Here is a 27,849-nt window from a genome sequence, read left to right on the forward strand (position 1 = left end):
TGAACACATTTGAAACATGAAATAACAGTCTACTCGTAAAACATCGAAAACCAACAAGAACAACAATACCGGGTGTTTCATATACATTACAATACATTGAAAGTTTTACAAGTATTTCTAATTTTCTGGGAAATTTCTGACCTCCAACCAGGAAAAGTGCACCGATACGTCACACAAACTGTGAAATTCAAAAGTCGCAAAATCGAAGAAAAAATATGTACCCCATTTTAATCGAGATGATTCAATCTGACGTGCCTCGATAATGACGACCCCCAAGTAGAAACAGACCGCGTAACGCAAAATATAAATTACAATATTATGAATGTCTATTAATGTATCTTTAATCATATTATATTAATTTAGTAATTCGACATAACTTCATGCAACACGACGCGATTTGTACTGCCTGCAATATTCTGATTATTAAAGGCACGAAGTTATTGGGTGAAATGTATGAAATAAAAATGCATCAGATATCAAGGTACATTCATATTAAAATGGTGCACGGTGACTGTACGGTGGTATATCGTCACTGTCATCCACCACCTCACAGTAGAGCAGGCAAAAACTATATCTGTCAATTTGAACATATTATATAGATTAAACAAATAATGAATGCAGGTTTGTTGGAGGTCAAAATGCGTTTTGAAAAAAACTAATGTAGCGATCAATTGTTTGCATTCGCCTTTCCTATTTCTCATTGTTAGGAAATGCAGCATTAGTGTCATGAAATCTCAAGTGAATCATGATTGGCTCGGGGAAATATAATATAAACAGGTAAACAATTTACCTTTGTTTACAAGAAACTAAAGCATTTGTTAGCATACTTAATGCTAAGTTTCGAGAGTTGAGGTTTATGTGAATAAAAACATTGATTTTGTTCATGTTGGTAGGCTGATGGAAATTTGCATAAAATTAATAAAAATACTGAAGTTACACCGTTTCCTTGTTCTAATGGAGGAACAGCTGTGAGTATCTTGTGACGTATGGAAATATTAAAAGGCAATATAACTTGAAAATTGAAAACTAGTGCATCTGTAATAAGAACTGTTTGAGAAGAGATTTTTATTATTATTACTATCATATTTTTTTGAAAGAAATATTTTTGGACATATTGGTGGATATGTATACAGTACTGAAGGCTTACAACGAGCTAAACTCATTGCCAATTTTGGATCATACCCATGAGTTATTGCTTGGTGCAACATGGACGGAATTTATGACCACAATACCACGGGATCCTAGTTAAAGTTCATAAATTTTCATCGATACGAAAATAATTATTCCATTTCAAGGGAGTCCCATTCATCGAAAAGACCGACCTCACAATTAAGTGTACTGTCTTTTTAAGAAACCCGGAAATAGTTACTTTTACGTGATCAATGTTTGTGTCTGCAAACGAGCTCTGATACCACCCAGCAATGCTACCCCAACCTCTTATGTGTGCTTTTCGTGGCACACTGAAGAGTTGGCGACACCGGGCTGTCATAAAAGCTGCTTTTGGGGCGTTTGACTTCGGCAAATGCCGTTGGTTGTCTTCGCCAACAAGCAGAGCCGTTTCTGATATGGAGGAAATTTTGGCGAGAGTCGTGTCACCTTTACCCACATACGAAACAAAAGAGAAATCTCCCCCTCCTCCAGAAGCCAACAGCTTGGAGTTCATGCATTTCTACAGAAGTCTCGACAAGGGAGATAAACTAGATTTCCTGGCGAGGCTGTCACGTGACTTTGGAGTGGATCATAAAAGTGTTTCGGAGTTCGCTGGGAAGCTTCTGCACACCCAACTCAGGGACTTGGCGACCATTTTGCAGGTTGAGGATAGACTTCGATACAGCTTGACACCCCGCTATAAACAGTTACTTAACCACATAAGCAGGGTGGAAGGGGGAGTGAAGTTTCTTGTGGACCTTAGAGCCGACGTGCTTGACATCGTCTCATCAAAAAGTAGCGAGAGCCCGGATTTGAGGGTAAACCATGTTCTGTTTGTTGACATTTTCTACGGGTGCTCGCATGAGTCTAGACCAGGTGTCACCAACATTTTTGAGGGTGAGAGCAACTTCATGTGTACCGATTGTGTGAAGGGCTACCAAATTGATACACGTCTGAAATAACATATTTGTCCAAAATACCTTCAATAATATGAGGATGTGTTATTTTTAATACTTGATGATTTAAATTGTCAGACTTTGATCGTGTTTCGAAATGTCTCACAGTACTGCCAATGTTTGCATTTTTAAATCATAATTTCTACTAGCAAATCACAATGTCCAGGCACTGGCGGGCTACTCAAGTGGTCTTCACGGGCTACCTGGTGCCCGCGGGCACCATGTTGGTGACCACTGGTCTAGACATACCCATTGTGTGTTGTTGAAGTGTTAGTTGATTTAAATAAAGTTTCCGAGTGTAGCTTAACACACCAATATGGATAACGTTTGGGGGGGGGGGGGGGGGATTTACCCCACACAGATGTCATTGACCAAACCATAGCCCACTCGCGTGTTTCACAATTCAGAGCGCACTGCCACAATGCCCTTTGCCCCATAGAGATGAGGATTTCCCCTCATCTCTATCATCACTTATTTGGTACGTGTGCTTGTTTATGTCATTCACTTATCTGGAGTTCACAGCCTTACATAAGATACAAGACTTCTGGCCATTTACATCGCTATATTTTAGAAAACGAGTTAGAGTAATAGTAATATAATCCCAATAATAATCTTTTGTGTGTGTGTGTGTGTGTGTGTGAGAGAGAGAGAGAGAGAGAAAGAGAGACATATTGTGTGTGTAACTCACATAAGGTCAGCGCTACCTACAATATCCACACTTGTATTTTACTGCTAATGGTTTTGCTGTCTGTGGTCTTTGTAAATTTTAAAAGGAGGGAGTGATGGGGGGGTGCCATTTTAGAGTCATCTCACAACAAGAATTGATATTCTAACTAATTTTGCAGGCGTCTGATCTACTATATTAGTGACACCAATGAGTGGTGTGGGTTACATTAGTGTCAAGCTGGCTATTTTTGCTCTATACTAACATGATCCTGGAGTGGATCTGTGGGACCCATCTTACTGGGGTAAAGGTATCAGCATACTGTTGTGGTCATTTGGATTCCTTTAAGATTACTGAGTTGACCTTTGCTCTAATGCTCCCAATGTTACTGTGACATACAGCACGACTGAAGGTGTGTAGAGCTTGCTAATGATATTATTAAACCAGTAGCCATCCAATGGATCTGCTTACATTCCACTGCGTGAGTGCCTGAGTGTGGGTTCATGAACACATTACGGTAGTTTGTGTGTCTGCAAGATATTTGCTGTCTGACCTTTTAAAGGCATCTGCCCTACTCTAAAATGGCAAGTTGCTTATTGAAAAGGATTCTGAGTAAACATTACAAGCTCAGAAACATCATTACTCATAATGTGGGAAAACTCAAAACAGCATACAGACATCAAGGGACCACACAGCTCACAATGGGAGCTACAAAGGGATGTAGCCAGAATTAAGTAACTCTGCTCCGTATACCGTATGTGGGGATTCTTTCATTAAAAACGATGATTTTGGTTGCCCTGTAGCTTGTCAACATGTAAATTATGAGGAGGTTACTCCAGTTTTCAACAAGTGTGAAATTCTTTCATGACTCACTATCCTCTCTCTTAGGACCTGAATGGAACTCTGAAGAGCTTGCTGTCCGAATGGTTCTCTGTAGGTCTGCTCAAACTAGAGCGGATCACTTGGCAGTCACCCTGTGAGATCCTCCAAAAGATCAGCCAGTAAGGCAGCAAATGTGATTCTTCAAAATGTTATTTTAGGACTCTTATAAAAAACAAATGTTTCAACCTGAATCAAGCAGAATAGCTTAGATGAAAACTGTCATTACAAATCCTCTGTCAGGTATGAAGCGGTGCACCCTGTTAGGAACTGGGCTGATCTGAAGCGCAGAGTGGGGCCATACCGTCGTTGCTATGCCTTCACCCATGCCGCCATGCCCGGGGAGCCTCTGGTCGTGCTGCATGTTGCCCTCACAGAAGAAATCTCAGACAACATACAGGTTAGAAGGAAAGGTTTTGGAGAATGTCTCTCAATTTTCCACATAATAAAAGCTAGTGGGAATTTCTCATTGATGTTCCTCCTGAATATCAATCACTGATTCACTGTGCTCTAAAAGTAAAACTATTTTGGCTTACCTTTGAGTAGCTCCAGCAGTGTTGTCTTGAGAAAAAAGCCACCATGTGAGCAAGCTCACATATTTTGCTGTTGGCATGAATGTTATCTGCTTGCAGTTAATTTATATTTTCAAAATGAATGAAAATAAAACAAACATTAAAAAGGCTCCGATTGTGAGGTTTTAGCTTTCAAAACCATCTTTGTGACATGGAGAATGTTAATGCAAACTGTGGTCTCCCTCTCTTAGAGTATTGTTCGGGAAATTTCCATCCTTGACCTGGAAGAGGATGTAAACAAGGTGAATGCAGCGGTCTTCTACTCCATCTCCTCCACCCAAACTGGTCTACAAGGTGTTGAGCTGGGAAACTATCTCATCAAGAGGGTGGTCCGGGAACTGCAGGTGGGTGCACTGTGGATAATTGGGCCAATTATTATTAATACCCTACAAACAGCACTTATTTTACCAGTAATTACCACATAGACGCTGCATTGAAATCCCATCCCATCTTTCTCAAAAAGCTGAGAAGACCATTTCATGTCAGCCCACTCTTTCTAGAAATGGTTGAAACGGTTTGTTTATTGAACATAAAACATATACAGTAATAATATGACAGAAAATAAGGTAGATAAAAAAGTAAAAAGAAACAAATCAGTCTTCATTCAACACAGTTGACTTGAACATCAGACGCCACTATGCAGATGGGGAAAATGCATCTTTGTCGTGTGCCCTCATAAAATCTGTTTCCCCAGCTTTGCATTGCACTTTAGTTTTTAGCTCAATCAGATTGCTGCATTTTATCTATTGACATTATCATTTATAGGGATCAGTAAGTGGCTGTGAGGGGGTTAACTTCTTAGCATGTCCACCTCACAGTGCGCAGGCGCAGGGTTAGATTATGGCTCCCGCCTTCCTGTGTGGAGTTTTCATGTCTCTCCCCGTAAGGGGCCTGCATGAGCTTTCTCACAGGCAAGCTTTACCTTCAGTAACGGTGAAGAAAGAATTCTTGCACTCATACAGGGAACTAAAAATTACGATGGGGAAGATGACAGAGGAAAAGAACAAACACAAGACCACCCCCCCAAACCTGGACCTGCAATAGCTGCAATAGAATCATCACACGCAGACAAACCTCACTCAGATGCAACTCAACACACCCACACTGGATACACAGACATTGCTCCGGCATCACCACCCGCCAATACACGAACACGTGGACATGCAGAACACACACGCAAACAACAAACACCCCAACACCACAACCCCCGAACAACCCACAAAGAACAACACCCACCAAGAAAAACAACAAACACACACTGACCATACTACAAATAAACATCAACGGCATCCAAAACAAGAAAACAGAACTAGAAGAACTCGCCTTACAACAGCACGCAGACATCATCACCATACAAGAAACCAAACTAGAAAAACAACACAACACACCTCGTCTCACCAACTACACCAGCATTAGGAAAGACAGAGAACACAAGGGAGGAGGAGGACTGCTCACATACATTCACAAATCAGTCACATTCACTCCCATGAACATCCCCAACAACATCAACACCAACACTACAGAAATTCAAACCGTAAAGATTCACATAACCAACCACAAAAGACTACACATATGCAACATGTATATACCCCCCAGAGATACCACCCGACCAGACCACGCCACAGAAGACACAGACATCACCAACACCTTCCAATACATAAACTCGCTGAACAACACCATTCTAACCGCAGACATCAACGCTCACTCAACACAATGGCACTCTCCCTACGACGACCACAGAGGCACCCACATTGCAGACATACTACAAAACTCCCAACAAATCACTCTAAACACAAACACACCCACCAGAAAACCTACAAACATCAACCAACAACCAACATCACCGGACATCACAACAGTCAGCAACAGCATCACAAACAGAACAACATGGACCACAATACACGCACTCAGTTCAGACCACCTTCCTATCAAAATCACACACAACACGCGTGCCCCTTTCCGCCTACAACAACACCTTCAAACTTACACAAATTACAGGAAAGCAGACTGGGAAGGATACACCTCTGAAATAGAATCAGCACTGAAGAACATAACCATACCTGACAACATCCACACAGCCAACACCATGCTCACAAACCTCATACTTACAGCAGACAAACACCACATACCCCACGGAAAAATAAAAAGCAAATCACTTCTCCTACCACAACACATCAGAACACTCATCAGCCAAAAAAACGACATCAGACAACAAAACCACCAAGACCCACGCATCACAGACCTAAACAAAGAAATAGACACACAAATCCAAAAACACAAACAAGAGCTATGGAAAGAACACTTAACGGATGCATGGAACCACAGACACAAACAACACATACTCTGGAACACAGTAACAAGACTATCAAACAAAGAACAAAAAGCACCAGAAAACACCACAATACAGTTCGGACAACACACGGCAATATCCAACAAACAGAAAGCACGAGCATTCAACAAACAATTCACCAACATAATACAACACAAAACCAACAGAACATACAGACAACTACAACGCAAAATACGAAAACTCAACACCACGCCCATAACCATCACAGAACAACAAGTCAAACAAGCACTACAACGCTCCAAAAGCAACAACTCCACAGGCCCAGACAACATAAACATCAGACATCTGAAACACCTAGGCCCCAAAGCAATAACACTACTCACACACACTTACAACACATCACTCAACACCAACACCATCCCCGCAATAAATAATAATACCTACATAAATAAAACCTACACACACTCACAAACAAACCACACCACAAACAAACCTACACACACTCACAAACAAACTCAACAACACTAACACCCCAAACATCATCATCAAATACATCTTCAACTACATAAGGGGACGCAGACAATACACTCAATACCGGGGGGAAACATCAGAACATAGAAACACGAAAACGGGGGTACCACAGGGGGGAGTACTTTCACCAACACTATTCAACATATACATGGCAGACTTACCACAACCACCTCCAAATGTACACACAGTTACATATGCAGACGACATCACCATTCTATCCACACACAACAGGCACAACAACAAGTACAAAAATATCTCCACGACATATACAACTGGACAAAACAGAACCAACTCACACTCAACGCAGACAAAACCACCACCACTCTGTTCACACCGGATCCGGCAGAATACAGCAACAGGCTCACTTTACAAATAGATAACACCACCCTACCCACAGTCCGCGAACCCAAAATACTGGGATTAACATGGGACCCCAAACTCACCTTCTCAAAACACACACAACACACTCTAACCCGCGCCAAGCAATCAAACAAAATACTTAAAGCCTTAACAACCACTCACTGGGGAAAATCCAAAGAAACTATACTCACCACATACAAAGCAACCACACTCACGCCTCGAATACGCAAACACTATATGGTCACCAACACTATCGGACACAAACAAGACAAAACTCCAGACCACACAGAACACAGCACTCAGAATAGCAACAGGATGCACACAAGACACAAACATACAACACTTGCATGAGGAAACAAAAACTCTCCCACTGAACATCCATCTAAAACTACACGCATCGCAAATCAGACAAAAAGCCCAACACCCAACCCACCCACTACACCCACTCACTCAACAACCACCACCACCCAGACAAAAGAAACAAACAATCTTCCACAACAACAACTACACACACAACAAAGACACAGCACCACAGGACACCAACAACGACACCATAAAACAGAACATGAAAGACATACACACCCACTTTGTACAAACACACTTGGACACCAGACAACACAATAAAGTAATACATGCACCAGCACCAGAAATAGACCCATCAGAGCAAGACCTACCACACAGAACCAGACAACTCCTAGCACAACTCCGAACCAACAAATCACCAGCCCTCCACTCCTACCTACACAACATTACACCGGACACACACCCAACACCACTCTGTGCGCTATGCGGCACGCAAGTGCACGACACACAACACCTGTTCACCTGCACAAACATACCCACCACACTGACTCCGGAGGACCTCTGGCGAAACCCAAGCGGAGTGGCGGCCCTGCTCGCCCGCTGGGCGGAGGAGGGGGGTCTGGGGATCCGGGAGACGGAGTGAGGGCCCGGTCCCCCAATGTCGGGGCACGGGTGGGGTCGACAACAACAACAACAACAGAGGAAAAGAAAAGGTCACTCCTGGTTTAAAATAAGGAGAGGATGAGGGAGGAGGTTACACTAATCTTTTCAGACTGAATTCTGTAGTAGAGCAGCAGTTCTCAACCACTGGACCACCTACTGGTACCTGGTCCATAAGCCATTTTGGTACCAGTGGCCACATACAGCAACTGAACAAAAAAGGATTTATTTAACATCCGAGTTTGCCTCATGACATACAGTGCCCTCCATAATTATTGGCACCCCTGGTTGAGATGTGTTTTTTAGCTTCCAATTATTTTATTTTTTTTCTAAATAATATGGGACCTTAATGGAAAAAAAGAGAAAAATCCAACCTTCAATACAAGTGCATTTATTCAGTGGGGAAAAAATCCCACATAAAGAAATAATTATTTGACATCAAATCACCTGTTCCACAATTATTGGCACCCTTAACAATTCCCAGGAAATAAACATAATTGAAGCATTTCTGTCATTTCTACAGTAGTTTACAAAGTTTACCAGAGTATGTAGGAACATTTAATTAGTAATTCATCACTTCCTGTCTCCCTGGGGTATAAATATGACGTGACACCGAGGCCATTTCTCTTATCCACTCTTAAACATGGGAAAGACAAAGGAACACAGCATACAAGTGAGGCAGATGTGCGTCGACCTTCACAGGTCAGGCAGAGGCTACAAGAAGATTGCCACTCAACTGCAGCTGCCCATATCCACTGTGAGAGGAATAATTAAGAAGTTCAAAACAACTGGAACAGTGGTAAACAAGCCTGGACGAGGAGCCAAGTTTATTTTGCCACCACGCACAGTGAGGAGGATGGTAAGAGAAATCAAAAGATCTCCAAAGCTCACTGTTACAGAATTACAACAAATGGTAGCATCCTGGGGTCACAAAGTCTCCAAATCAACCATCAGGCGCTGTCTACACGCCAACAAGCTGTTTGGGAGGCATGCACGGAGAAAACCTTTCCTCACTCACAATCATAAACGCAAGCGTCTGGAGTTCGCCAAGCGGTATTGGGGCTTCAACTGGGACCGTGTGCTTTGGTCAGATGAGACCAAGATTGAGCTTTTTGGCAACAAACACTCTAAGTGGGTCTGGCGTACCACGAAAGATGCGCATGCTGAAAAGCACCTCATACCCACTGTGAAGTATGGGGGTGGGTCAGTGATGCTGTGGGGCTGTTTCGCTTCCAAAGGCCCTGGGAACCTTGTTAGGGTGCATGGCATCATGAATGCTTTGAAATACCAGGACATTTTAAATCAAAATCTGTTGCCCTCTGCCCGAAAGCTGAAGCTGGGTCGTCACTGGGTCTTTCAGCAAGACAATGACCCTAAACATATGGCCAAATCTACACAGAAATGGTTCACCAGACACAAAATCAAGCTCCTCCCATGGCCATCTCAGTCCCCTGACCTCAACCCCATTGAGAACCTGTGGGGTGAGCTGAAGAGGAGAGTACAGAGGAGAGGACCCAGGTCTCTGGATGATTTAGAGAGATTCTGCAAAGAGGAATGGCTGAAGATCCCTCTTTCTGTCTTTTCCCATCTTGTGAAACATTATAGGAGAAGATTAGGTGCTGTTTTGTTGGCAAAAGGGGGTTGTACAAAATATTAACACCAGGGGTGCTAATAATTGTGACACACATTATTTGATGTCAAATAATTATTTCTTTATGTGGGATTTTTTCCCCACTGAATAAATGCACTTGTATTGAAGGTTGGATTTTTCTCTTTTTTTCCATTAAGGTCCCATATTATTTAGAAAAAAAATAAAATAATTGGAAGCTAAAAAACACATCTCAACCAGGGGTGCCAATACTTATGGAGGGCACTGTATGTTAAACCGCTTGTCATGGTCGTAAAACATAAGCCCACAATCAAGCAACAATGAGTAAAAACAATTAACTTTTTCAAGAGCTTCATCGGAAGAGGAATAAGGCTAAATGATGGGACAGAAAAGATTCGACAACTTGAAAGACAATATCAGCAGTCTCACTCGACCTAAAATACAAATATATCACTACAGGTGATCAGCAGGCACCAAAGCCGCTCTACTAAATGCTGTATGTGGAGACAGGTTTGTAAATGAGGAAATGATGCCTTCAAAAGTGATTGATTCAGATTGACCAACCGGTACCACTCAAGTGCCTCCATAGTCCCACAAGCAAATAAGGCCCGGGAAGACTCCCTTCAACCTGACGGCATCACTGGTGTCCGCCAAAGGGTTCGGAAATGGATGCCACGAAAGGCACCAACCACCTTAGCACCTTCCAATGGAAGTGCGGAACATGGTCCACTCTGCCTCAGTTGTCATCATGTGGTGTCTTTGTGCCATGTTTGTCTGGGACATGTTTGCCATGGGTGACCGTGCCAGGGGCACAAAGCTCCAGACAACGTAGCAACCTAGCATAACCTATCATTGGGACAGACAAACCCCTCCGCAATCAAAAATTGACAGCTCAAGGAGGATATAAATAACATACTGTATACCAAATTCAAATTAAAGAATTTTGAGTGTCCTTGTCTCTCATTACTGCAACATGAGTCTGGGTCATTGAATAGAAACAATCACAGGGCTCCCACTTATTACAAAAACTCCATTAAGTGTCCTTTTCCCAAATAATCATTTGCTCAAGTTCCTTTTTTTCCACCAATTCCCTGGCTCAAATACAATATCTGTATTATGTACATGACGTACCATTATTTCTTAGGGCATCACACACTTGAAAAGAAATAGATGTTGAAGTGAAGAAAGAACCTGACATAACTGGGGAGCGTGGAACCGGCTGGCTGTTGCTATAAAGGAAGGAGGAGCTGTCCAACAAAACAACAAAAAGTTAACTCTCTGAGGCATTTCTGTCACTTGCTATTTCATCTGTAACTTTTAGCACTTCTCCCACATCAAACTCACTTATCAGCCGATAGAAATGGGGATGAGTGTAAGAAATTGTCCAAGTGACCTTTGAGGTAACAACTGAACAGGGATGAGGGGGAAGAAGGAGAAAAATTCATCTCCATCAGCCAAATCATGACATAGAAATCAAGACATACACACACACACAAAATCAAGTTTTGCCACCCAAATTAGCGTTCTCTGAGGTGGATTTGTGGCACGGCACATCAAAATCATGATAAATATCATCCCCCCCAAATTGTTCCTATTTAATGCATAATCCCTTTTCTCTTTGTAGAGTGAGTTTCCCCACCTGGCCCAGTTTTCCAGCCTCTCCCCAATTCCAGGCTTCTCCTTGTGGATCCAAGGCCTCCTCAGCCAATACCGAAAAGAAGGCCGTGGCTTGGACCTCTTATCTGAGCAAGAGTGGCAGGAAGTGGAGCAAGTCACTGACTTAACCCCAGGCACCAATGCCATAGATGCCCTCCGCAAGTTAATAACCACAAGCGAATGGATGCGTTCGGAGCGTCTCTCTCGTTTCCTGGAGCCTGTCCTGATGCGACTCTGTGCCTGGTATCTTTACGGGGAGAAGAGGCGAGGTTATGCACTGAACCCAGTGGCCAACTTCCACCTTCAAAATGGTGCTACCATGTGGCGGCTTAACTGGCATGCTGACACGAGCCCAAAGGGCGTGACAAACTCCTGCAGCATTATGGTGAACTATCGTTACTTCTTGAATGAGACATCAAAGAACGGCGCGCTCTACCTGCAAAAGAAAGTCATCACGGCATCGGATCAAGTTCTCGGATTGGTGTCGCAGTTTCAGAAGAACAGTAAACTCTGAAAAAGAAACTATTTGCAATTGTCCATATGACAGCGTACGTAGTGCATACAGTTATAGCAACACCCACCTGATAAAACAATCTTGTTTGGTTGAGGGACAGCTTGGTGAGCATCCCTTAGAAGCCATCTGTTATTTGAAGTACATTCGTAAGTTTTTTTTTTTTTTTTTGCATCTGGTTGGCTTACTTGATGATGAGAGCCTGCAGCTAATGAAGGGTCCTACATCTTTATACATTTTATCAGCATGCACGTTATGGTGAAGTAGGAGCAATGAAGCTGTGCAGCTACTGGAATAAATGACACTTAGTCGCATTGTCTCTTAGAGAACAATAGGGGAGCGCATTGGTTTTCTTTTTTAAGACTACAAACACCTGCCTTTATGCTCCACATACTTCACGTGGTCACATTTTAATTCAATCTGGAACTCTTCTCGAGAACCCAGACAAAAGAGGCTTTATCATTTTCCACTTCATGGATCGCCTCAGATGTTACTGGTGCTAAATGTCATTGCAACATCTCGGGCTTTTATGATCTGGTCACTGTCAAACAAAAAAAATGTCTGTCGTCAATGTAATAAAAGTAATCTGTCCATATAATTGATGAGTGACCGTACAGTATATCAGACCATGACCATGAACATTTCGCAGGACTTTCATTACATTTCCCATGTATTGGGACTTTCTTAATTCACCAATTTCTCTCCTTAAGCCTTAAGAAGGATCGACTCGATGCATTTCCCCCCTTTTTCTTTCAATAATTTTGCTGACACACAGCTCCTGCTCCCCCTGAGAGCCATCGATGATGTTCTAACATTTCTGCAGGTGCCAAGGAGGGCTCATATCAGCCCACACCTCATTGTTGTGAAATAATACATCACAGCAAGTTGACTGTGAAATTACATTTTATGTCTCCAAGGAGCCCAACTTTAGTCCCATTTTTTTCTTTCCATGCTTTCCCTCCTCGCTTTTCTCTCAGAGTGCTGCTCTCTGTCCTGAAACTAATGGAGTGAGAAATAAAATTAAAGTAAATGGTTTGATTGATGGTGTTGAGTTGCGAGGAATTGGGGAGGAGAATAAAGAACCATAAAAAGGACCGTTGGTTAAAGGATGCCCTTGAGAGACCCGTTTGCCTCTGCAAACACCCGTGCTGCTTCGTGTACATGTGGAGGGGATGCAAAGGAGGCTGTCACACCATTTTAAGATTGAGGGGGATGAACTGCAGGGTTAGCATGGAAAAAGCACATCCATTTTCAAAACCTGTTGATGCTTGAGTCACCTTTGCCCAAAAAGGTCCAACATACATGACCACAGAGCAGTTTTTGAGGAAATTAACCATGGCTTCCAATTATGTACTTTATCATTGCGAACATTTTTATGCTTTAAAGTAATAATTATATATTTTTAAAGTTGTCTGGCTGGCATTTCCCATTAGACTGAAGACAAATTGCTTGTTCGGTGCATGGTGATAGCACTGAAATTTGATTCATCGACATTACGTCCTTCTAAATGAAATGATTCCAAGTTCCTCACTGGAGGCATTTTAACAATATGAGTTACTTAAATGAAGTGCAACTGGTAGATTTTAAATTATTTGTGCATAATATGACACGTTTTGCTGTTGAAATCAATTTCAAAAATACTTACAGATTTAAAAACACACACTAACACACACACACACACACACAATGTGAATCTGCAGGGCTGACAGTACAGACAGACAGGCAAGGTGACGAACTTCACGTAAGAAACCTGTCTGAAATCTGCAATTTCAAGGCACATCCCTGCCTGAATCATGTTGCCTTCTGTTCTCGCGACAGCAGTTTGCCAATGTGCTGCACTATGCGCATATATTAAAAGAATAAAACATCTATGACTATGAATCCATGCACTTTTAGTCTTCTCATCCTATTGGACTTGCCCTTTTTCTGTCCTGACAGATGAATTTGGATAATAATGGATTAAGAATATAGCAAGAGACCGCCCGTTCATCTCTTAGTCTGGCATGGAGGTGATGATGCATGTTTTTATTTCTGTCCTGTCCACCATTCCCCGCCCTCTTCATGTCCTGCTAAATTCACCTTGCCTCCACAGCCTTGCAAATCAATGATCCCACTCCACAAAAGGTTTCACACTTTGGGAGCAATCATGACAAACAGACACATTCTCAGCCTTACACACATTGAGGACTACTGTATCTTTAATTTGCTTGTTATAGTCCATAGAGGGCAGTGGTGTTCTACTATTTCATTATACTGTTTGGCCACGAGATCTCTGGGATGCTGCCTCTCACATCTCCATCCATCCATCCATCCATCCATCCATCCATCCATCCATCCATCCATCCATTCATTTTCTGATCCGCTTTATCCTCACAAGTGTCTCAGGGTGTGTTGGAGCCTATCCCAGCCGTCTTTGGGCAGCAGGCGGGGGACATCCTGAACCGGTTCAGGGCACACAGAGACAATTTTAAGTGTTCAATCAGCCTGCCATACATGTTTTTGGAATGTGGGAGGAAACCGGAGCACCCGGGGAAAACCTACGCAGGCCCCGGGAGAACATGTAAACTCCACACAGGGAGGCCGGAGCTGGAATTGAACCCGGTTCCTCTGCACTGGGCTACTACTGTTCCACTGGGCCGCCTCACCACTCCATAACTTACCTTATTCCTCATTTCTATGAGATGACACCTTCTGTTTCTTCCAGCATGGGCTTCTCCCACGCGTCCATGTCGTTATTTTTCTCACTTCACTTCTATCACCCTGTCAGTCCTCAAGCCAGTGTCATTTAGAGATTGGGTAAGCTGGCACATCTGGTTGCAGGCTGTAATTAAAACTCATTAGAATTGCTAATGGTATCCCCTTGTCATTTATTCCAATTAGTTATTATTAACTGACCTGATGTCTTGTATCATTTTGAATTATTAAATTGGGGGAAAAGGTTAACAGACAAATGTAACATTGGCAACAAATGGTTACGATCTCCTGCAAGCTTCATACAATGAGAGTACAGTTCAGTATCTCTTCTCACACACTCAGGGCATGTTTACGAGCAGACTACGATTGCGGTTGTTGCTCATTTTCTAATATCAGGTAAATATTCAACCGCAAATAGGCTTGTCACGACAATTACTGTTTTAATGAAAAAAATGGACACTGTAGGTCTTCTTTTTTTTAGACTCAACAAATGGTTATTTACATGCATGTTTGTTTAAATATGTCTTCAACATTCACCCATGCTGCTTCACTGCCTCTACTGTCAATTGCCCTGCTCACCGATACACAGGGCCCCTTATACCAACTCAGCGGTAAATGTCCAGCGAAACATCTTCCGGACCATCATCACCGATCATAAAAAAATATAGAATGACTTTGATTAATAGGTCTCCATCTTTTTATGTTACCATATAATGAACCAAACAAGGCCTGTTTCAGACTTCTCCTGAAAGATTGATTAACCTTATTTATTATGAATTGATCGATGTAACTTTAATTGTGTCGAAACATCTCACACTACATCGAGTGAAAAGGCGGTGGCCTCAGTAATGAAATACAAATGAATCTGACAGCGCATTAGCTCTTTTGTATTTGCAGTTCTTCCGGAGACAAACGGAATGAGTTAAAAGCTTTTCTTGTCAACACTCTGTCAAGCATATTCCAACTTAATGCATCTCATCATGCTGCATTGTGAGACCTCCTTAGAATGTTCTCACTCATGAATCTGTTTCCTTCGTGACAACTTCTTCACCATCTATGCCTCCCTCTGTGTCAATTTCATTCACACCCTTTATCCAAACTGCTCACTCTTTGCCATGCTGCATATTGAAAGGAAACGGTGTCTGATTTCCGGTTGCTGTGAGTCTCATTTAAAAGATGCTGCAAGGAACTGAAACGAAACGCAAGTTTGTATGAGGCATCCATGGGCGGCAAGCTGACAATGGTCTGACAAATTGCATTTTCTCATTTTATCATTCCACTGATTCATTCCTTTCTATAGTAGATTACACTGCGCTGACAACCAACAACAACCTGCTCTTTCGTTGACACAATCTACACTTCTTGATCTACGCTGTTGAACGGAAGGCTTAAATTGGTGGTTATGACTGAGACTAATTGGCTATGCAAAGTCTTAGGGAGACTGGATGATGTTAGCAGCAATATGATGGATGTGTCACCGTTTTAGGATTTTCAACACCTCAGCAAATGATGTAATGACTGCATATGAAACAATATCTCGGTATAACATTTCCCATACACATGCACACACAGAGGGCCTGGCTCGACATATCTGTTTGAGTTCATTCATTTGAAGGACTGTTAAGATGTCACGTTCGACCTCAACTAATAATGGCTGTATGTATATTACTTTCTATACTGCGCCACAATCATGCTGGAACACAACGGAATGTCTCTAAAACACTTCTACAAATAAGGACATTTCTGTGTCGAGTTTGCATGTTTTACTTTTTTTTTTCGCGTCATAGGTGTACCAGTCGAAGTGGAAAGGGGTTTCATTGGTCCTCTATTCCAAGAGGGAACAGGCCATTTCAGAAATACTGGAGGAGCCCGTGGCTTTAAACTATTATATGCCCAGACTGGACTGAGGACATAATAAGGAATATGGTGCTCATTTCACGTTTTGTAGATTGTTGTGGCCATTTGGTTTGACTTAACCTTGATGACCTTGAAGTGTTGAGAAAGTGGTTAGGACTTGTAGAATAATGATAAGGTGTTTGCTGCTAGTGCTAGATAGCAACTACTAGCTAAGTCATTCGGCGATGAGCTTCCGTGCACACTCGCTCCATGTAACTCAAACTCTTAACCATTAGCATTCCTGTTTGTGATTTACCTGAGCCATGTTTCCCAAGGCGCTCTAGAACACCTCAGCAACTTAAAAAGAGCAATACAATGCGCGGTCTCACTGAGATCGCGTCACAATTTGATGAGATTCTCAGTTCCCTTCTTTATGTTATATTCATTCATTCATTCATTCATCTTCCTAACCGCTTGATCCACACTAGGGTCGCGGGGGGTGCTGGAGCCTATCCCAGCTGTTTCCGGGCAGTAGGCGGGGGACACCCTGAATCGGTTGCCAGCCAATCGCAGGGCACACAGAGACGAACAACCATTCGCACTCACACTCACACCTAGGGACAATTTAGAGTGTTCAATCAGCCTGCCATGCATATTTTTGGAATGTGGGAGGAAACCGGAGCACCCGGAGAAAACCCACGCAGGCCCGGGGAGAACATGCAAACTCCACACAGGGAGGCCGGAGCTGGAATCGAACCCGGTACCTCTGCACTGTGAAGCCGACGTGCTAACCACTGGACTACCGGGCCACCCTCTTTATATTATAACAAGGGACAAAACACATTTTCAGACTAGTTGGCCATGAAAGTAGAGTTAGCTGTGAGGATGTCGTTCTCCTTTCTGTTCACGATGGCCCAAGTGAGGCTGGCAGTTTTCGCTCTAGTGTAAACACGATTCTCCACGAATAAAATTGAACATCAACCACGCTGCTTCCTCCCACTCTGCAATTCCATAAAGATCAGAAAGTTGCTTTGTAGCTGGCAATGTTAGTTTTTTTTTTCCAAGTAATTTTTGCGATCCATTCGTCTCTTTCCTTTAGGCTTGTGTACATATTAACGAACCCCGCGATTCTTTCTGCGCCAACAATGCGTGATCCTCCTGATTACGTCATCTTTGTTTGCACACTAAAAATGGGTCTAAGGTATCTAGTGATATTCCACTACAAACAATTATTTTGCTTATATTTTATTATTATAGTTTGATTGATTGTCTTAAAAGTGTTAATCCTTGGATAAAGACCTCAATTAAGATCTGGCACGGAACATTAATGCAAGACCAAGATAATAACTCATATGGCTCGATCGGGTTTAACTCAGATTTCTTACCAAACAGACTGGACGCAGGATTTAAAAAGTGAGTTGAAAAAGGGTCAAAGATATATAGAGACCTCTTCGAGGGGAGCGGGATACGACAATTCCAAGATCTTAGAAACAATTTCGGATTGAGTAACCAAGACTTCTATTGATTCTTGCAGCTTAAACATTATCTAGAGAGAAATGTAAGCACAGAATGGGTCCAACAAAGTGGTTCCAACTTAATCAAGATATTCTTACTCTGCTATAGGTCAGATCCTGGACATGGTATTATATCGCAAATTTACAAAGAGTTGCAGAACTAGAAGGTGAAGACACAACATATATAAAGAATAAGTGGAGTAGCATTACGATTCAACTGGAAGCATGGGAGAGAATATTAGCACAGCAATGGAAATGAACATCAGTGCTCTCTTGGATTGCTCACGTGAAAGAACCTAGTCAGATTTTTTAGAGATCCAGCCCAAGGGACTTCACAAGGAATGAATACAGCTTGCTGGAGATCCTGCAGCAATAGCAAAGCCTCACATTTTCATGTGTTTTGGGAATGCTCGAAGCACTGTTCTCTCCGACCTTTGAAGCCCTGTATTTGGGGCTGGGTCCTGACTTTACCAATAACTTTGCACAGAAATATATTTACAACCTCTTGTTGTTAGCGAGCAAAAAAGCAATCACAAGAAGATAGTTGTTAAAGATTGGGTTAAGGCAGTTGGGGACATTTTTGAAATGGAGAAGCTGACATTTATTCTTCGAGGTGAGTGAGAGAAATTTGCGAGATTATGGGATATCAGGATACATTTTACGGCAACTTAGGGTAGTGTTTGAACAGATAATTAAGATATCCTATTGGCCCCATTCGACTCAAGTTATTATTCTTTTTATTTTTAAATTATTTATTAACTTTTATTTTATTTGACTTGTGTGGGAATATATATATATATATATATATATATATATATATATATATATATATATATATATATATATATAGGGCGGCCCGGTAGTCCAGTGGTTAGCACGTCGGCTTCACAGTGCAGAGGTACCGAGTTCGATTCCAGCTCCGGCCTCCCTGTGTGGAGTTTGCATGTTCTCCCCGAGCCTGCGTGGGTTTTCTCCGGGTGCTCCGGTTTCCTCCCACATTCCAAAAACATGCGTGGCAGGCTGATTGAACACTCTAAATTGTCCCTAGGTGTGAGTGTGAGCGTGGATGGTTGTTCGTCTCTGTGTGCCCTGCGATTGGCTGGCAACCGATTCAGGGTGTCCCCCGCCTACTGCCCGGAGACAGCTGGGATAGGCTCCAGCACCCCCCGCGACCCTAGTGAGGATCAAGCGGTACGGAAGATGAATGAATGAATGAAATATATATATATATATATATATATATATATATATATATATATATATTAAAATCGCGAAATTTGTCCTGTTTGTTTTCCGGTTTGGTCACATGATCTTCCTCGTACAGCGGATTAAATGACCTGTCCAGGGCGTACACTGTGGCTCAAAGTCAACTGAGATAGCCTCAAGCTCACTGGAATTGTAACTGTGGGTGGTAGTCTATGATCTCCTGTTTCACATTTTCACAACACAGTTCCTGTGTAATGGCCTGGTGTTTCAGAATTTGTGTCCCGAGAGTGTACATGATGCATGAAACTGTAGCTCACAAACAAATGGGTGTCTGTGAGCGGCGGGAAGATCATCATGACTAAATTATTAATCATCTAGCTCTTTTTTTAATCAGCACCAATGCCAACATTTTTTTCACATCCACTTCATCTTCGCCGCTCCCATCATTCTCCCAAGTCATTGATCTCAGAGTTGAGCAAACGGCTATACGTGGTACTCATGAGACAAGCCAAAGATTATTATGAAATCAGCTTTTTGACACTTAATAAAATCGTCTTGAAGTACCTGGAAATGTGTTATTTTGACTTTCGGCCATTCAGACAATCTTTGATTCTGCTTGAAAATATAATGTACAACCTAATTATTGGATGTTCTCCTCAAAATGAAATCAATAGATAGCTTCGATGTTGCTTCATGGTCAAACAATGTGCCATACTCCAGTTAAACATCAGATGCCCCGTGGTGGTATTGTGGTGGTATTACACCTGCATACTCTAAGATCCAATACAAGTACTGTGTCTAAAATTCTTAAAGAAACAGAGACAAACATCTGTACAGAAACAACAAACCCAAATATTGTAATTGAACACTGGAGAACAGGGGTAATTATTCCTCAACAACTGTTACTGAGAACGACCCGAGGACAAAGACGGGAGCCTACTTACACACTGACTAATTATAAAACAAGGGATGCATAGGTCCTTAGGACAAATGGAAAACAATTAAATAACATAAATAACATGGACGATTTAAGCACAAAATTTGAGCTGGAAAAAAGAAAAAGCAAAGCCACACCACATTTTTAGTTTTGATCATGTTTTCAAGGTCTGTGGCTGATGGTTGATATCCTATCAGTCAGGATGGCCCTAAAACCTTCCTCAGCCCTTCCTCAAGAAGGGCCTGTGAAAGACAAAGTAAAATACAAAAAAAACCCCTCAAATAATAATAAACCCAATGCTATTTTCCATCGTCATCACTTCTTGTGAAGTCTAAAACACTATTGTTACACCAATTAATGGGAGTTAATATTCCAAAAATGCAAATGAAGAATGCATTTTGTTTATCTGTTAAATGGGAACATCTTTTTTTCATATTTGACACAATTGTCAGCATGAGAAAAATTATAACTAGATACATCCCTTGTTTGCCAAAAGAAACAGAATAAAGGTTCAACAGAAGGCTGTGGACAGATTTTGAGACAAAATAAGATTGATCAGAAGAGATGCTGTACCTTTCAGCAGCAATGGAGAGAATTCAGAACCATTCTGTACATCAGGTAACTCTGTCACCTATTTTTATATTCGTAATTGATTATCCAGATTATTCCTGAGGGCTCTCATGAAGAAACGAGCATGCGTGTGACTTCTGGTAAGAGACCTCCGGTAAAATTTTCCTATTTGCTACAGCGGCTGCGATTGGCTGGCAACCAGTTCAGGGTGTCCCCCGCCTACTGCCCGAAGACAACTGGGATAGGCTCCAGCACACTCGCGATAGATGGATGGATATTTGCTGCAGTGGGTTTGCTTTAAACCTTATTACACCCCCTTTTCGAAACGATCATTAGGCCTTTGCATTGAAAAATGTCTTGCATAGCCTGGGAACTTGTTGTGCTGTTGGCGGTTATACTAACAAGCAAAAGAAGTTGAATTTTGAACTGACTCTGCAGGAGAAATCATTTTTTAGTTTTATAAGTCTGGTGCGTCATCATCAAACATGAATTGAACTATTTGCTTGATGTGATAACAGTTCATCAGGATAAACGCAAAAATAGAGGCAAACTCCCACTGAGTGACACATTTGATGTTGAGAAGGTGTTGAAAGTGACTTGAGCTGTGTGTGCCTGGATAATGAAATGAAACCAAACACAACAGTGCTTAGCGTCTCCAGGGCTTGTTCGTCTTCCACATCAAGTACAGAGCAGCAACAGAAGTCCAATCGCTGCGGCTGCTCGTAAAATGAGAGAAAGATGCACCACGGGTGATACCAGTTCAATGACTGTCTAACTGCCTCGTACTTTTTTCTTCTGAAATATGGCAAAAAAGAACAGGATGCCTGTCATTCAAAATATGCATGCCAATGAAGGAAAAATGAAATGAAATCCTAGCTTGCAGAAAGGCCATGTAAAATATGGAAGTATTATTACGATCCTGTCTTTTCAGACCTCTTGTGTGTGTCGGCTATCGATGAAAGCTGAAAACCAAAACAACCGAACATTTCATTTATTTAGCTTATTTATATAGCTTATATTTATTTAGCTCTCAAGCAAAATAAAAACAATGAATCCGATCTGCTCATTGAGAATTTTGTTCTGTGATCATGCATCATCTTTGGATAATTGCAACAACACAGTTCATTTCGCTACCGGCGTGAACGTAGCAGGAGAAACATTAAGATACCTTTCATTGCGGGGATGTAATTTTTAGTGCAAGTGTCATAAAACTGGACGGAAAATACTTGCCGTTAAACCTTTTTGGGAAGTACTCGTTAAGCTGCTTACAAGAGTAAGAAATAAAAGTCAAAATATGGCGTTTGGGGAGCAGAAAATCTGTGGCGTGTGGGTAATATTACCTGCGCTGAGAACAGGTTGAAATTTGTAATGCGGACAAGAGTGCCATGTTACAACCACTGACCCACAAGGGATCAAGAGGCTTTTGCCTCTGTGGGAGAAATAATTACTTGTTGGTTGGCAAAAAGCAGACAGGATGACCCGAAAGCAGGCACGACAACGGCTGGGCAAGCAGAGCTTTAAGGGAGCATTTAAAGTAAGCAAGAAATGCAAAATAGCAAATGAACAAAAAACAATGAAAAAAGGTGAACTCAACGAACACACAGGAGAAGAATCAACAGAAAAAGTGGGCGGAGCCACAGCAGAAGAAAGATGGAGAAACAAACTAAAACTACTCCATGGAATCTAACCGACACTATGAGAGAAATATAAATAAAAGAAGCATCACAGTAGACACTACATTCAACAGTCAGAGAATTGTGTAGTTCACCGTTTTTAACGGATTAAATTAGACTTGCTTCGATTTAATAATTCATCTCAAATTACAATTTGTCAAATTTAAGGGCACCATCATATCTGCCATCAATATCCAGCCAGAGAGGGAGAGGGGGGTAACAGAAACTTATGTGCAGCTGCAAACAATATCTATTTTTTTCTTCTTTTTAATCTGATTTTGTTTGAACCACCCCTTGTAGACGCAGCCCACAGGCCCAGTGGGATTTTGGCATCATTACCAGCCACCATGCCTGGTCAGAAGTGTCTCAGTTTTTTGCACTCAATAAAACATTGTGTTGGTCACATGCAGTAGCTATTATATTGTTTTCAAGCAAGTGTTTCACATAAAATACGACGGTATGCTGCTGATGGTAGTAAATCACAAGATGATGAAACAACCGTTACACAATTCGGTAAGGCAGAACTCACAACAGCAACTATTAATCTTCAGAACAGGCTAAAGTTCAGGATGAGCTTTTAGATCTTCCCGTGGTATAACCACCATTAAATTTCACCATGAAATGAGACAGGAGCTTATTTGTTTGACAGTTGAAAGTCACTGACAAAGTGTGAGCAGCAACTATTGACAGGAATTGGAGTTTACTGCAACAAGCTTGCTTCAACCCCTAAATGGCAGGAGAAGATTAAAAACATCGACTTCATCTTAATCCATTCTTCAAGCTCCAAACTGCAAAAAACAAAAAATCTTTCATTTATTGCAGTTCGAGTTTTCAAGTGGATATTTGTTATGCAGCCACACCACCCAAGTAAGTTGCACAGACAGAGAGGCAAGTGAGAGAAAGTAGTCCAATCAGAACAAGCGTTTTAGCACCCTTGCCAACGAGCTTTCTCATTTTCAGACCCGCATGCTGGCAGGAAATTTAATCAATGCACATTTCTGAGCTGCTGTGGCAGGAGGCTACTGGAGGCCATGCATCTATCTTTCCTGTCACGTTGGCTTGCTCTTCTGGGTGAACCCCGAGGCATATCCAGGCCAGATGGGATATGTAATCCCTGCAGCAGACTCTGGTTTTGCTTCGAGGTTCCTCGGGTGCATGTGGCCAAAATAGCTCCACAGGGAGGCATGCGTGAAGCTGTTTCTTTTGAAGGCAGCGAGCTGGAGTTTTTCATCAAGTTGGCTCTAGATTTTACAGCGCTCCAATTTATTGAAATCCCAGAATTGCAAAAAAAACTCATTTGGATTTCTTTTTTCCCCCACCATTTATCTCAGTCAATTCGCAATCCAGTTCAAGATTGTAATGCAGCCTTTTTCCTGTCAAAGCTGCAGTGTGCCCTGACCCCACATGGAACTGTTACTGATGAGGATTTGAGAGTGCCCCTTCTATATTTCATCACAATCACACACATTTAATTTACAAAAGTGTCGATATCCCCATGCTTAGCAAAAGTGCCATTCCATGTTGAATGATGTGGAGGAGAAATCGCACGATGAATTCAACACGAATTCGACACAAATTCACAATCACTAAAAGGACAAGTGCGGCCCGGTGGACGTGGTTCGTGCCTCGACCTCACAGTGCAGAGGTTGTAGATTTCGATCCTGGCTCCGGCCTTCCTGTGTGGAGTTTGCATGTTCTCCCTGTGTCTGCGTGGGTTTCCTCCGGGTACTCCGAAAATAAATTTTCCTTCTGGTAGAAAGCTGTGACGGCCGCTCTGTCAACATACAGAGTCCTGAGCTCGACCCAGTCAAAATCATTGTGATGAATTAGAACAGAAACATTCAGTGGTGAATTGATCTATGATCGACATCTTCCAGAAAATCTTCCCAAAAGAGTGGAAGCTGTTATAACTGCAAAGAGGAGACCAATGCTATATTTTCTTCAATGTGTATATTGGCAAGGTGTCCCAATACATTTTGCCTATATATAGTTGGAGGTGTGGTCCGCACCACACATCAAGACCGCCCTCATGAAGGATGCCAGTGGAAATCGCATCACCACTGAAACAGACTGCCTTGAACTCTGGAAAGAGCACTTCAGCAACCTCCTTCATCACCCTCCAGTTCCCACCGACCCCCGTCTTGTCACTGCTGCCAACTCTACCACCCCCAACCCCAACTGCAAAACTGACCCAGTCACAATCGACGAGGTCAGAGCAGCAATAAAATCACTAAAAAATCACAAGGCCCCTGGAATCTGCGCCATCACCGCAGAGCTGCTCAAAGAAGGTGGTGACTCCATGGCCCAGTGGCTCACCCACATCATTAACCATGTCTGGGTGGCAGAACAGCCCCCCACAGACTGGACCCGAGGCATCATCCTGCCATTCTGGAAGCGGAAAGGCGACAAGCAACTCTGCAACAACTACAGAGGCGTCTCACTGCTCTCCATACCCGCAAAACTGTTCACCCGGATCCTTCTCAACCGCGCCCTTCCCGCCATTCGAAGCCATCGCTGCCCCCAACAAGCTGGCTTCATGCCCAACCGGTCCACCATAGATCACATCTCAGCAGTTAGACTCATTGTTGAGAAGGCTAGAGAGTTTCGGAAGGACCAACATCTTTTCATAGCCTTCATAGATCTCAAAGCTGCCTTTGATACAGTCGACCACCTCTCCCTTTGGAACATTCTGAAATACCTTGGAGTGCCACCCAAAATAACCACATTGTTCCAGCGACTCTACAACAACTCAGAGAGCTGTGTTCGTGTGAATGGGAAGGACTCAGAGTGGTTCCCCATTAACAGCGGGGTCAGACAGGGCTGCGTAGCCGCTCCTGATCTATTTAACTGTGTCATTGACCACCTTATGATCCGAGTACGGGAGCAAGTCTCAGGCGTGTCGCTCGGCAACTTCCACCTGACCGACCTTGAATACGCTGATGACACCACCCTGTTCAGCAACTCCCTCCAACACCTCAGCAGTGCCCTCTCCATATACCAAACAGAAGCAGCAAAGCTGGGCCTCCAAGTAAGCTGGCAGAAAACCAAACTTATGTATATCGGTGACGGACCCAACCCCTCCCCCCTGATCTTTGGCAGAGACGAAGTGCAATTTGTCAACTCCATCATTTACCTGGGCTCCACTATTACCAGCAGCGGCGATCTCAAGCCAGAGATTGACCGCAGACGCGCCCTCGCGGCCGCGGCAATGCAGTCACTGTGGCGGCCCCTCTGGCGCCACCACTCAGTGTCCCAAAAGACCAAGATGCGCATTTATAACGCAGCAGTTCTTCCCATCCTCCTGTATGGTGCAGAATCCTGGCCATTAAACAAGACCCAGGCCAAGAGGATCGACGGCTTTGACAGCAGGTCACTAAGAACCATTTTGAACATCAGCTGGCACCTCCATGTTTCTAACTCAGACCTCCGAAAACATACCCTTCAGCCCCCTGCATCCCGACTGGCCGCTCAGAGGCGCATCCGTTGGCTTGGTCATCTCCTCCGATTACCCCCGGAACACCCAACTCGTGCCATCTTCTCATTTGATCCAGCGACAGCCGGCTGGAAAAGGCCACGCGGCAGACCCCACACCAGATGGCTCGATGTCATCAGAGAGGATCTCAAACACCAGGGCCTCACCCTGGAGGATGCAGCGGACCTGGCCCATGACCGTGGTCATTGGCGGACCCTGGTGAAGCTGATCGGCTCTACGCACTGCGACGACCCAGCCGAATGAGACTGGGCCCCCGCGTCGCAAGAGCATTATTATTATTATATAGTTGGAGGTAGGGCAACCAAGTGGTTGAGTGTGTAGCCCGTCGACCTCACAGTGCAGAGGTTGTGGGTTCGATCCCGGCTTCGGCCCTCCTGTGTGGAGTTTGCATGTTCCCCCCGGGCCTGCATGGGTTTTCTCCAGGTCCTCCGGTTTCCTCCCACATTCCAAATACATGCATAGTAGGCTGATTGAACACTCTAAATTGTCCCTGGGTGTGAATGTGAGCATGAATGGTTATACGCCTTTGTGTGCCCTGCGATTGGCTGGCAACAGGTTCAGGGTGTTCCCCACCTACTGCCCTAAGACAGCTGGAATAGCTGGGATAGGCTCCAGCACCCCCCGTGACCCTTGTGAGGACCAGAAAATGGATGGATGGATGGATGGATGGATGGTTGTAGGTAAACCGTGTGCTGCAGTCACCCAGCATTTTAAACATTGATGAACACTAACAAAACAAATACAAAGTCACACTGTTGATTGCACACACATAGTGTAGGGAAAATTGGTGGGTGTTAATTTAGAACCCTGATTATAAGCGACATATTTTCAGTGATTTAGGCTGGACAAAATGTTTCTAGTTTCTCAGCTTGTTGTCACACCAAGTTATGGGCGGAGAGAGGGAGTTGTATCCATGTTGGACAGCAGAAAGGCATTACAACAGTGATTAGTTATTTACTGATTTCGCCGAAACAAATTGATAACACTGAAAATACAAGCTAGATTCATTTTCCGGATCACAAAATGTTTAATTAGAGTTTTTGAATGAATTATGGGTCGTTCTACACACATAGTCACTTTAATCCTGGAGAACTCACAGGGTCAAATTTGGCCCCTATAAATTCTGCTACTCAAATGCTACCCTTAAATCCCAAAGGGTCAAATTTGGCCCCAATTCTAAATTAGGATGAAAGCATTGAATATTGAAAAAAAAAGACCCTGAGGACGACCGAGGACACGCTGGAGAGACTATGTCACCCAGCTGGCCTGTGAATGCCTCGGGATCCCCCAAGGAGAGCTGGAAGAAGTAGATATGGAGAGGGAAGTCTGGGCTTCCATGCTAAAGCTGTACCCCCACCCCCACCCCCCTGACCCGGCCCCGGATAAGCGGTAGAAGATGGATGGATGGATGGATCATCATTTTCCAAAGAAGAAAAGGGTTCTTGGGTTCTCCAGGGTTACGACTCAAAAACTCTCTAGTGTTGGAAGAGTGAGTCAGAATATTTCCACAGAGATGTCATTGACTTTTTGCCACTTATAGAAAAAGATTGATTTCACATGATGCCCCATACTGATGGCCCAAACAGTGATTAGGTTTAGGGGGAAAGTACTTGTTCAACAGAGGGCCTGGCAACTTTGAATAGACCCCCACACTCCTCTTAATCAAGAACATCATCATTTCAACATTTTAATTTAAGATTACCGTTGTCTGATATTTCCATTGGATAAACATATGTCAGTGAGCTAACTATGCAAAAAAGTATGGGAAGTGGTCAAATAGTTTTTC

General features: G+C 42.9%; 2 protein-coding genes across 2 annotated transcripts in view; both read left to right on the plus strand.

Moving 5' to 3' along the window:
- The window catches only part of ada2a (adenosine deaminase 2a), a 273,392-nt gene extending 254,167 nt beyond the window's left edge, over positions 1-19,225 (plus strand). Inside the window, exon 11 of the transcript XR_007961862.1 lies at positions 19,035-19,225. The gene's annotated coding sequence lies outside the window, so the exon portion shown is untranslated. The remainder of the gene's footprint in view (positions 1-19,034) is intronic.
- Positions 1,353-12,738, plus strand: mlycd (malonyl-CoA decarboxylase). Its single transcript, XM_052061738.1, has 5 exons — positions 1,353-1,967; positions 3,658-3,770; positions 3,892-4,048; positions 4,412-4,564; positions 11,598-12,738. The coding sequence occupies exons 1-5, from the start codon at positions 1,422-1,424 to the stop codon at positions 12,141-12,143; spliced, it is 1,515 nt and encodes a 504-aa protein (XP_051917698.1). The 5' UTR covers positions 1,353-1,421; the 3' UTR covers positions 12,144-12,738.
- Positions 19,226-27,849: the final 8,624 nt, after the last annotated feature.

Source organism: Hippocampus zosterae, chromosome 3, assembly GCF_025434085.1.
Source record: "Hippocampus zosterae strain Florida chromosome 3, ASM2543408v3, whole genome shotgun sequence".
NCBI lineage: Eukaryota > Metazoa > Chordata > Actinopteri > Syngnathiformes > Syngnathidae > Hippocampus > Hippocampus zosterae.

Bases quoted from the DNA above. Each gene is read 5' to 3' on its own strand.
- mlycd (XM_052061738.1), top strand. From the start codon at position 1,422: ATGCTACCCCAACCTCTTATGTGTGCTTTTCGTGGCACACTGAAGAGT. The intron at 1,968-3,657 runs GTAAACCATGTT...CCTCTCTCTTAG, and splicing joins GCGAGAGCCCGGATTTGAGG to GACCTGAATGGAACTCTGAA. The intron at 3,771-3,891 runs GTAAGGCAGCAA...ATCCTCTGTCAG, and splicing joins ATCCTCCAAAAGATCAGCCA to GTATGAAGCGGTGCACCCTG.